The sequence below is a fragment of the Oncorhynchus clarkii genome, chromosome 9 (assembly GCF_045791955.1).
Source record: "Oncorhynchus clarkii lewisi isolate Uvic-CL-2024 chromosome 9, UVic_Ocla_1.0, whole genome shotgun sequence".
NCBI classification, from domain to species: Eukaryota; Metazoa; Chordata; class Actinopteri; order Salmoniformes; family Salmonidae; genus Oncorhynchus; species Oncorhynchus clarkii.
This window is the reverse complement of record NC_092155.1, coordinates 4,445,218-4,455,217: the sequence shown is the minus strand read 5'-3', so window position 1 is coordinate 4,455,217 and position 10,000 is coordinate 4,445,218. Positions and strand designations below refer to the sequence as shown.

The 10,000-nt window shown below is 51.0% G+C and overlaps 3 protein-coding genes across 5 annotated transcripts in view; 1 reads left to right on the top strand and 2 right to left on the bottom strand.

Moving 5' to 3' along the window:
- Nucleotides 1–10,000, bottom strand: part of LOC139415790 (phosphatidylcholine:ceramide cholinephosphotransferase 2-like) — a 742,387-nt gene that overhangs the window by 228,751 nt on the left and 503,636 nt on the right. The window lies entirely within an intron of this gene.
- LOC139415792 (galactose-specific lectin nattectin-like) overlaps nucleotides 1–10,000 on the top strand; it is a 1,187,935-nt gene that overhangs the window by 1,035,581 nt on the left and 142,354 nt on the right. The window lies entirely within an intron of this gene.
- LOC139417055 (F-box/WD repeat-containing protein 7-like) overlaps nucleotides 6,723–10,000 on the bottom strand; it is a 39,493-nt gene continuing 36,215 nt past the window's right edge. For both annotated transcript variants that reach the window (XM_071166300.1, XM_071166301.1), the window contains 2 exons: nucleotides 9,399–9,570; nucleotides 6,723–7,190 (listed from right to left, as the gene is read on the bottom strand). In XM_071166300.1, coding sequence (XP_071022401.1) covers nucleotides 7,088–7,190; nucleotides 9,399–9,570 — 275 coding nt within the window. In that variant the 3' untranslated portion in view covers nucleotides 6,723–7,087. The remainder of the gene's footprint in view (nucleotides 7,191–9,398; nucleotides 9,571–10,000) is intronic.

Genomic DNA, 10,000 nt, shown 5'->3' with positions numbered 1-10,000 from the left:
AGACAGCAGACCCTCCTTAGTGGGAGACAGCAGACCCTCCTTAGTGGGAGACAGCAGACCCTCAGTGGGAGACAACAGCACCAGGTCATCTGTCTACAGCAGACCCTCCTTAGTGGGAGACAGCAGACCCTCCTCAGTGGGAGACATCAGACCCTCCTTAGTGGGAGACAGCAGACCCTCCTTAGTGGGAGACAGCAGACCCTCCTTAGTGGGAGACAACAGCACCAGGTCATCTGTCTACAGCAGACCTTCCTTAGTGGGAGACAGCAGACCCTCCTCAGTGGGAGACATCAGACCCTCCTTAGTGGGAGACAGCAGACCCTCCTTAGTGGGAGACAGCAGACCCTCCTTAGTGGGAGACAGCAGACCCTCCTTAGTGGGAGACAACAGCACCAGGTCATCTGTCTACAGCAGACCCTCCTTAGTGGGAGACAACAGCACCAGGTCATCTGTCTACAGCAGACCTTCCTTAGTGGGAGACAGCAGACCCTCCTCAGTGGGAGACATCAGACCCTCCTTAGTGGGAGACAGCAGACCCTCCTTAGTGGGAGACAGCAGACCCTCCTTAGTGGGAGACAGCAGACCCTCCTTAGTGGGAGACAGCAGACCCTCCTTAGTGGGAGACAGCAGACCCTCCTTAGTGGGAGACAGCAGACCCTCCTTAGTGGGAGACAACAGCACCAGGTCATCTGTCTACAGCAGACCCTCCTTAGTGGGAGACAGCAGACCCTCCTTAGTGGGAGACGGCAGACCCTCCTTAGTGGGAGACGGCAGACCCTCCTTAGTGGGAGACGGCAGACCCTCCTTAGTGGGAGACAGCAGACCCTCCTTAGTGGGAGACGGCAGACCCTCCTTAGTGGGAGACGGCAGACCCTCCTCAGTGGGAGACAGCAGACCCTCCTTAGTGGGAGACAACAGCACCAGGTCATCTGTCTACAGCAGACCCTCAGTGGGAGACAACAGCACCAGGTCATTTGTCTACAGCAGACGCTCCTTAGTGGCAGACAGCAGACCCTCCTTAGTGGGAGACAACAGCACCAGGTCATCTGTCTACAGCAGACCCTCCTTAGTGGGAGACAACAGCACCAGGTCATCTGTCTACAGCAGACCCTCCTTAGTGGGAGACAACAGCACCAGGTCATCTGTCTACAGCAGACCCTCCTTAGTGGGAGACAACAGCACCAGGTCATCTGTCTACAGCAGACCCTCCTTAGTGGGAGACAACAGCACCAGGTCATCTGTCTACAGCAGACCCTCCTTAGTGGGAGACAACAGCACCAGGTCATCTGTCTACAGCAGACCCTCCTTAGTGGGAGACAACAGCACCAGGTCATCTGTCTACAGCAGACCCTCCTTAGTGGGAGACAACAGCACCAGGTCATCTGTCTACAGCAGACCCTCCTTAGTGGGAGACAACAGCACCAGGTCATCTGTCTACAGCAGACCCTCCTTAGTGGGAGACAACAGCACCAGGTCATCTGTCTACAGCAGACCCTCCTTAGTGGGAGACAGCAGACCCTCCTTAGTGGGAGACAGCAGACACTTGATTTCAGTGTTGTGCAGGGTGAGACCAGGTGCCTTGATTCCAGCAATGTTTTTGCCAATTCATTAATGTAGATGTTAAACAGTGTTGGACTTATTGGGCAACCCTGTTTCACTCCCCGTCCCTGAGAGAAGGAGTCTGTTGTCATTTTTAACCAGACATTTGTTGTTAGCGAACATTGACTAATAACATCATGTGTTTAACCTCCAATACCCCCTTTCTATTAGTTTATAATAAATACCTTTGTGCCAAATTTAATCAAATTCTTTCTTGAAGTCGACAAAACTTTGTGCCCTCCCCCTCCGGTCCTTGTGCCCTCCCCCGCCCTCCCTCTCCGGTCCTTGTGCCCTCCCCCCCTCTCCGGTCCTTGTGCCCTCCCCCTCCGGTCCTTGTGCCCCCCCCCTCCCTCTCCGGTCCTTGTGCCCCACCCTCCCTCTCCGGTCCTTGTGCCCCCCTCGTCTTTAAGAGAAGGAAAGGAGTTGAGGAGCCTACATGTATGTCGTCGCTGAGTCTGACTTTCTCGTCCTCTCCTTTGTCTCCGATAAAACGGTGGTTAGGAACACCGGTAGCAGCGGGAAACCGCTTAGAAAAACATCTTACTGTCAATAGAGAGAGGGAGGAAGAGAGAGAGGAGTGAAGACAACGGCAGGAAGAGAGAGAGGAGTGAAGACAACGACAGGAAGAGAGAGAGAGAGAGAGGAGTGAAGACAACGACAGGAAGAGAGAGAGAGAGGAGTGAAGACAACGACAGGAAGAGAGAGAGAGAGAGAGAGGAGTGAAGACAACGACAGGAAGAGAGAGAGAGAGAGGAGTGAAGACAACGACAGGAAGAGAGAGAGAGAGAGAGAGAGGAGTGAAGACAACGACAGGAAGAGAGAGAGAGAGAGAGAGAGAGGAGTGAAGACAACGACAGGAAGAGAGAGAGAGAGAGAGGAGGGAAGACAACGACAGGAAGAGAGAGAGAGAGAGAGGAGTGAAGACAACGACAGGAAGAGAGAGAGAGAGAGAGGAGTGAAGACAACGACAGGAAGAGAGAGAGAGAGAGAGAGAGGAGTGAAGACAACGACAGGAAGAGAGAGAGAGAGAGAGAGAGGAGTGAAGACAACGACAGGAAGAGAGAGAGAGAGAGAGAGAGAGGAGTGAAGACAACGACAGGAAGAGAGAGAGAGAGAGAGAGAGAGAGAGAGAGAGAGAGGAGTGAAGACAACGACAGGAAGAGAGAGAGAGAGAGGAGTGAAGACAACGACAGGAAGAGAGAGAGAGAGAGAGAGAGGAGTGAAGACAACGACAGGAAGAGAGAGAGGAGTGAAGACAACGACAGGAAGAGAGGAGTGAAGACAACGACAGGAAGAGAGAGGAGTGAAGACAACGACAGGAAGAGAGAGGAGTGAAGACAACGACAGGAAGAGAGAGGAGTGAAGACAACGACAGGAAGAGAGAGGAAGGAAGACAACGACAGGAAGAGAGAGGAAGGAAGACAACGACAGGAAGAGAGAGGAAGGAAGACAACGACAGGAAGAGAGAGGAAGGAAGACAACGACAGGAAGAGAGAGGAGTGAAGACAACGACAGGAAGAGAGAGGAAGGAAGACAACGACAGGAAGAGAGAGGAAGGAAGACAACGACAGGAAGAGAGAGGAGTGAAGACAACGACAGGAAGAGAGAGGAAGGAAGACAACGACAGGAAGAGAGAGGAGTGAAGACAACGACAGGAAGAGAGAGGAAGGAAGACAACGACAGGAAGAGAGAGGAAGGAAGACAACGACAGGAAGAGAGAGAGAGAGAGAGGAGTGAAGACAACGACAGGAAGAGAGAGAGAGAGAGAGGAGTGAAGACAACGACAGGAAGAGAGAGAGAGAGAGGAGTGAAGACAACGACAGGAAGAGAGAGAGGAGTGAAGACAACGACAGGAAAAGAGAGGAGTGAAGACAACGACAGGAAGAGAGAGGAAGGAAGACAACGATAGGAAGAGAGGGAGGAAGAGAGAGGAGTGAAGACAACGATAGGAAGAGAGGGAGGAAGAGAGGAGAAGCCCCAATTCTACTAAGAGGTCATTACAGCAATAGACATCACTCTGAGGTCATGTGATAGCGTTGGTACTGTGTGTGAGAGAGAGAGAGAGGTATACAGGAGAGAGGTAAATACAAGGACGAGCGAGAGAGAGAGATGAAGAGAAAACACGTGTGTGAGAGAGAACAGGAAAAGCAACAAGAAGAGTTAGACACTATTAAAAAGCTACTGATGTTTTGTGAAAATCTGCTCAAGGTGAAACGAGCAACACAAACCAGTTAGAGAAAAAGTACATTTCTCTCGTTGTACAGATCTAGGATCAGTAGGGAAAACAAACTGACCCCAGAACAGTGTATAGGGCAACACCAATAAAACAATCCATCACAACATATTTTAGAAAAGTTAACATATCTTTATTCAACAACCTCTATCGTTTCCTCTTGTCATATAAAAACAACGTTATGTACACGTCTTCATATGTACATTCATATTTTACATTATATCACAAACGCTACGGTTACCGAACGGGACACAGAGTTTCTCCCTCATTGACCGACCCAGGAAAACCTCCTGGGCCCCAGTGGTATACTTCATCTTGAGTCCCAACTGGTTCCCCATATAGTGCACTAGTATAGACCAGAGCCCTATTCCCTATATAGTACACTACTATAGACCAGAGCCCTATTCCCTATATAGTGGTACTACTATAGACCAGAGCCCTATTCCCTATATAGTACACTACTAAAGACCAGAGCCCTATTCCCTATATAGTACACTACTATAGACCAGAGCCCTATTCCCTATATAGTACACTACTATAGACCAGAGCCCTATTCCCTATATAGTACACTACTAAAGACCAGAGCCCTATTCCCTATATAGTACACTACTATAGACCAGAGCCCTATTCCCTATATAGTACACTACTATAGACCAGAGCCCTATTCCCTATATAGTACACTACTAAAGACCAGAGCCCTATTCCCTATATAGTACACTACTATAGACCAGAGCCCTATTCCCTATATAGTACACTACTATAGACCAGAGCCCTATTCCCTATATAGTGCACTACTTTAGACCCTATTCTCCATATAGTGCACTACTATAGACCAGAGCCCTATTCCCTATATAGTACACTACTATAGACCAGAGCCCTATTCCCTATATAGTGCACTACTATAGACCAGAGCCCTATTCCCTATATAGTACACTACTATAGACCAGGGCCCTATTCCCTATAAAGTACACTACTATAGACCAGAGCCCTATTCCCTATATAGTGCACTACTATAGACCAGAGCCCTATTCCCTATATAGTACACTACTATAGACCAGAGCCCTATTCCCTATATAGTACACTACTATAGACCAGAGCCCTATTCCCTATATAGTACACTACTATAGACCAGGGCCCTATTCCCTATATAGTACACTACTATAGACCAGGGCCCTATTCCCTATAAAGTACACTACTATAGACCAGAGCCCTATTCCCTATATAGTGCACTACTATAGACCAGAGCCCTATTCCCTATATAGTACACTACTATAGACCAGAGCCCTATTCCCTATATAGTACACTACTATAGACCAGGGCCCTATTCCCTATAAAGTACACTACTATAGACCAGAGCCCTATTCCCTATATAGTGCACTACTATAGACCAGAGCCCTATTCCCTATATAGTGCACTACTGTAGACCAGATCCCTATTCCCTATATAGTACACTACTATAGACCCTATTCCCTATATAGTACACTACTATAGACCCTATTCCCTATATAGTGCACTACTATAGACCCTATTCCCTATATAGTACACTACTATAGACCAGAGCCCTATTCCCTATATAGTACACTACTATAGACCAGAGCCCTATTCCCTATATAGTGCACTACTATAGACCAGAGCCCTATTCCCTATATAGTAACTACTTTAGACCCTATTCCCTATACAGTGCACTACTTTAGACCAGAGCCCTATTCCCAATATAGTGCACTACTTTAGACCAGAGCCCTATTCCCTATATAGTACACTACTATAGACCCTATTCCCTATATAGTGCACTACTATAGACCAGAGCCCTATTCCCAATATAGTGCACTACTATAGACCAGAGCCCTATTCCCTATATAGTGCACTACTTTAGACCAGAGCCCTATTCCCTATATAGTGCACTACTATAGACCAGAGCCCTATTCCCTATATAGTGCACTACTTTAGACCAGAGCCCTATTCCCTATATAGTGCACTACTATAGACCAGAGCCCTATTCCCTATATAGTGCACTACTTTAGACCAGAGCCCTATTCCCAATATAGTGCACTACTATAGATCCTATTCCCTATATAGTGCACTACTTTAGACCAGAGCCCTATTCCATATATAGTGCACTAGTATAGACCAGAGCCCTATTCCCTATATAGTACACTACTATATATCCTATTCCCTATATAGTACACTACTATAGACTATGTAGGGAATAGGGTCTATAGTAGTGCACTATGTAGGGAATAGGGTCTCAGACATATCCATAGAGTCCAGTGTCTCTCCAGTTCAATAGATCTGGTCCCAGACCTGTAGTTACTGCAGTCCATCATGCCAGTCAGAGGGGTTGGCTGAAGACCAAACAGATCTGGGAACAGTGTCTCTCTAGACCTGTAATCTGCCTCATATACAGTCTATACATCCAGCAGTAGTCTGGGAGGAGTTACAGTAGTTACTCTGGGTGGTCTTTGGGTGGTCGGTCAGTCAGTCTGCGGGTCAGCCGGCCAGTCGGTCAGTCGGTCAGTCATTTGGCCAGTCAGCCAGTGAGTCAGTCAGTCATTTGGCCAGTCAGCCAGTGAGTCAGTCAGTCATTTGGCCAGTCAGCCAGTGAGTCAGTCAGTCATTTGGCCAGTCAGCCAGTGAGTCAGTCAGTCATTTGGCCAGTCAGCCAGTGAGTCAGTCAGTCATTTGGCCAGTCAGCCAGTGAGTCAGTCAGTCATTTGGCCAGTCAGCCAGTGAGTCAGTCAGTCATTTGGCCAGTCAGCCAGTGAGTCATTTGGCCAGTCAGCCAGTGAGTCATTTGGCCAGTCAGCCAGTGAGTCATTTGGCCAGTCAGCCAGTGAGTCAGTCAGTCAGCCAGTGAGTCAGTCAGTCGGCCAGCCAGCCGGCCAGCCAGCCGGCCAGTCAGCCGGTCAGTCAGCCGGTCAGTCAGCCGGTCAGTCAGCCGGTCAGTCAGCCGGTCCTCTCGTGGTTTCTTCCAGTCACAGAAAGTTGATCTTGTGTCTCTTCACCAGTCAGTACCAGTGTTTTAGTTCAGACAGAAAATACGGGGGTTTGGTTGCCCAGGGTTGTAATGAGGAAAGAGGACATTTTGGAGTTGCACTCAGTCCTTCCATACTTCACCTCCTCCTCACCACCTCCTCCTCCTCACCACAAGCTTTCCGTTCCCATATGACGATATTGGGTCCTTCTTTGATTGCCTCACATCCTTATCCAATGACATCGCATCCTTTCCCGATGACATAACGTCCATTTTAAATGACATCACTTCTGGGTGTCAGTGAGGTCAAAGTCCAGCACCAAGAGTTTAGTCTCCTCTGTCCCGTTCCTGCTGCCAACGGCTGCTACCAGTCTGGTGTTAGATGCCCTGGAGAGAGGAGAGAGAGGAGAGAGAGGAGGGTTATCAGTCTGGTGTTAGATGCCCTGGAGAGAGGAGAGAGAGGAGGGTTATCAGTCTGGTGTTAGAATCCCTGGAGAGAGGAGAGAGAGGAGAGAGGAGGGCTACCAGTCTGGTGTTAGATGCCCTGGAGAGAGGAGAGAGAGGAGAGAGGAGGGTTACCAGTCTGGTGTTAGATGCCCTGGAGAGAGGAGAGAGGAGGGTTACCAGTCTGGTGTTAGATGCCCTGGAGAGAGGAGAGAGAGGAGGGTTACCAGTCTGGTGTTAGATGCCCTGGAGAGAGGAGGGTTATCAGTCTGGTGTTAGATGCCCTGGAGAGAGGAGAGAGAGAGAGGAGGGTTACCAGTCTGGTGTTAGATGCCCTGGAGAGAGGAGAGGAGGAGGGTTACCAGTCTGGTGTTAGATGCCCTGGAGAGAGGAGAGAGAGGAGAGAGGAGGGTTACCAGTCTGGTGTTAGATGCCCTGGAGAGAGGAGAGAGAGGAGAGAGGAGGGTTATCAGTCTGGTGTTAGATGCCCTGGAGAGAGGAGAGAGAGAGGAGGGTTACCAGTCTGGTGTTAGATGCCCTGGAGAGAGGAGAGAGAGAGGAGGGTTACCAGTCTGGTGTTAGATGCCCTGGAGAGAGGAGAGGAGGAGGGTTACCAGTCTGGTGTTAGATGCCCTGGAGAGAGGAGAGAGAGGAGGGTTACCAGTCTGGTGTTAGATGCCCTGGAGAGAGGAGAGAGGAGGGTTACCAGTCTGGTGTTAGATGCCCTGGAGAGAGGAGAGAAAGGAGTGGATGCCCTGGAGAGAGGAGAGAGAGGATCAGTCTGGTGTTAGATGCCCTGGAGAGAGGAGAGAGAGGAGAGAGGAGGGTTATCAGTCTGGTGTTAGATGCCCTGGAGAGAGGAGAGAGAGAGGAGGGTTACCAGTCTGGTGTTAGATGCCCTGGAGAGAGGAGAGGAGGAGGGTTACCAGTCTGGTGTTAGATGCCCTGGAGAGAGGAGAGAGAGGAGAGAGGAGGGTTACCAGTCTGGTGTTAGATGCCCTGGAGAGAGGAGAGAGAGAGGAGGGTTACCAGTCTGGTGTTAGATGCCCTGGAGAGAGGAGAGGAGGAGGGTTACCAGTCTGGTGTTAGATGCCCTGGAGAGAGGAGAGAGAGGAGAGAGGAGGGTTACCAGTCTGGTGTTAGATGCCCTGGAGAGAGGAGAGAGAGAGGAGGGTTACCAGTCTGGTGTTAGATGCCCTGGAGAGAGGAGAGGAGGAGGGTTACCAGTCTGGTGTTAGATGCCCTGGAGAGAGGAGAGAGAGGAGAGAGGAGGGTTACCAGTCTGGTGTTAGATGCCCTGGAGAGAGGAGAGAGGAGGGTTACCAGTCTGGTGTTAGATGTCCTTGAGAGGAGGGTTAGTGTCACCAGCCTGGTTTTAAGATGCTGTGGAGAGAGGAGAGAGAGGAGGAGGAGGGTTATCAGTCTGGTGTTAGATGTCCTTGAGAGGAGGGTTAGTGTCACCAGCCTGGTTTTAAGATGCTGTGGAGAGAGGAGAGAGAGGAGGAGGAGGGTTATCAGTCTGGTGTTAGATGTCCTTGAGAGGAGGGTTAGTGTCACCAGCCTGGTTTTAAGATGCTGTGGAGAGAGGAGAGAGAGGAGGAGGAGGGTTATCAGTCTGGTGTTAGATGTCCTTGAGAGGAGGGTTAGTGTCACCAGCCTGGTTTTAAGATGCTGTGGAGAGAGGAGAGAGAGGAGGAGGAGGGTTATCAGTCTGGTGTTAGATGTCCTTGAGAGGAGGGTTAGTGTCACCAGCCTGGTTTTAAGATGCTGTGGAGAGAGGAGAGAGAGGAGGAGGAGGGTTATCAGTCTGGTGTTAGATGTCCTTGAGAGAGGAGAGAGAGAGGAGGGTTACCAGTCTGGTGTTAGATGCCCTGGAGAGAGGAGAGGAGGAGGGAGTAGTTACTCTCAATAATCTCTTCAATAATCTAGCCCTACAGACAGCAGCATCTCTTAAATCCTCCGCTCTACAGAGCCACCAGGTCTCTGATCCACTCCCCCTGATCCTCCACTCTGCAGAGTCACCAGGTCTCTGATCCACTCCCCTGTGGGTCTCATTTCATTACCTGATCCTCCACACCACTCCCCCTGATCCTCCACTCTGCAGAGTCACCAGGTCTCTGATCCACTCCCCTGTGGGTCTCATTTCATTACCTGATCCTCCACACCACTCCCCCTGATCCTCCACTCTGCAGAGCCACCAGGTCTCTGATCCACTCCCCCGTCGCCAGGCTCCACAGCTTCACTGTCCCGTCATCTGATGAGGAGACCACCAGGGAGCGAGAGAACTGGAGACAAGTCACTGCTGACTGGTGCTTATGGGGACCTGGAGAGGAGGGGAGGGGGGAAGGGAGAGAGAGGAGGGGGGCAGGGAGAGAGAGGAGGGGGGCAGGGAGAGAGAGGAGGGGGGCAGGGAGAGAGAGGAGGGGGCAGGGAGAGAGAGGAGGGGGGCAGGGAGAGAGAGGAGGGGGGCAGGGAGAGGGGGGGGGGCAGGGAGAGAGAGGAGGGGGGCAGGGAGAGGGGGGGGACAGGGAGAGAGGGGGGACAGGGAGAGAGAGGAGGGGGGGACAGGGAGGTAGAGGAGGGGGGGGGAGAGGAGGGGGAGGGGGAGAGGAGGGGGGAGGGGGAGAAGAGGGGGAGAGGGAGAGAGGCGGGGAGCGAGACAGGGAGAGGGGGGGGGCAGGGAGAGGGAGGGGAGACAGCGAGAGGGGGGGAAACAGGGAGAGGAGACAGCGAGAGAGAGGGAGCGAGACAGG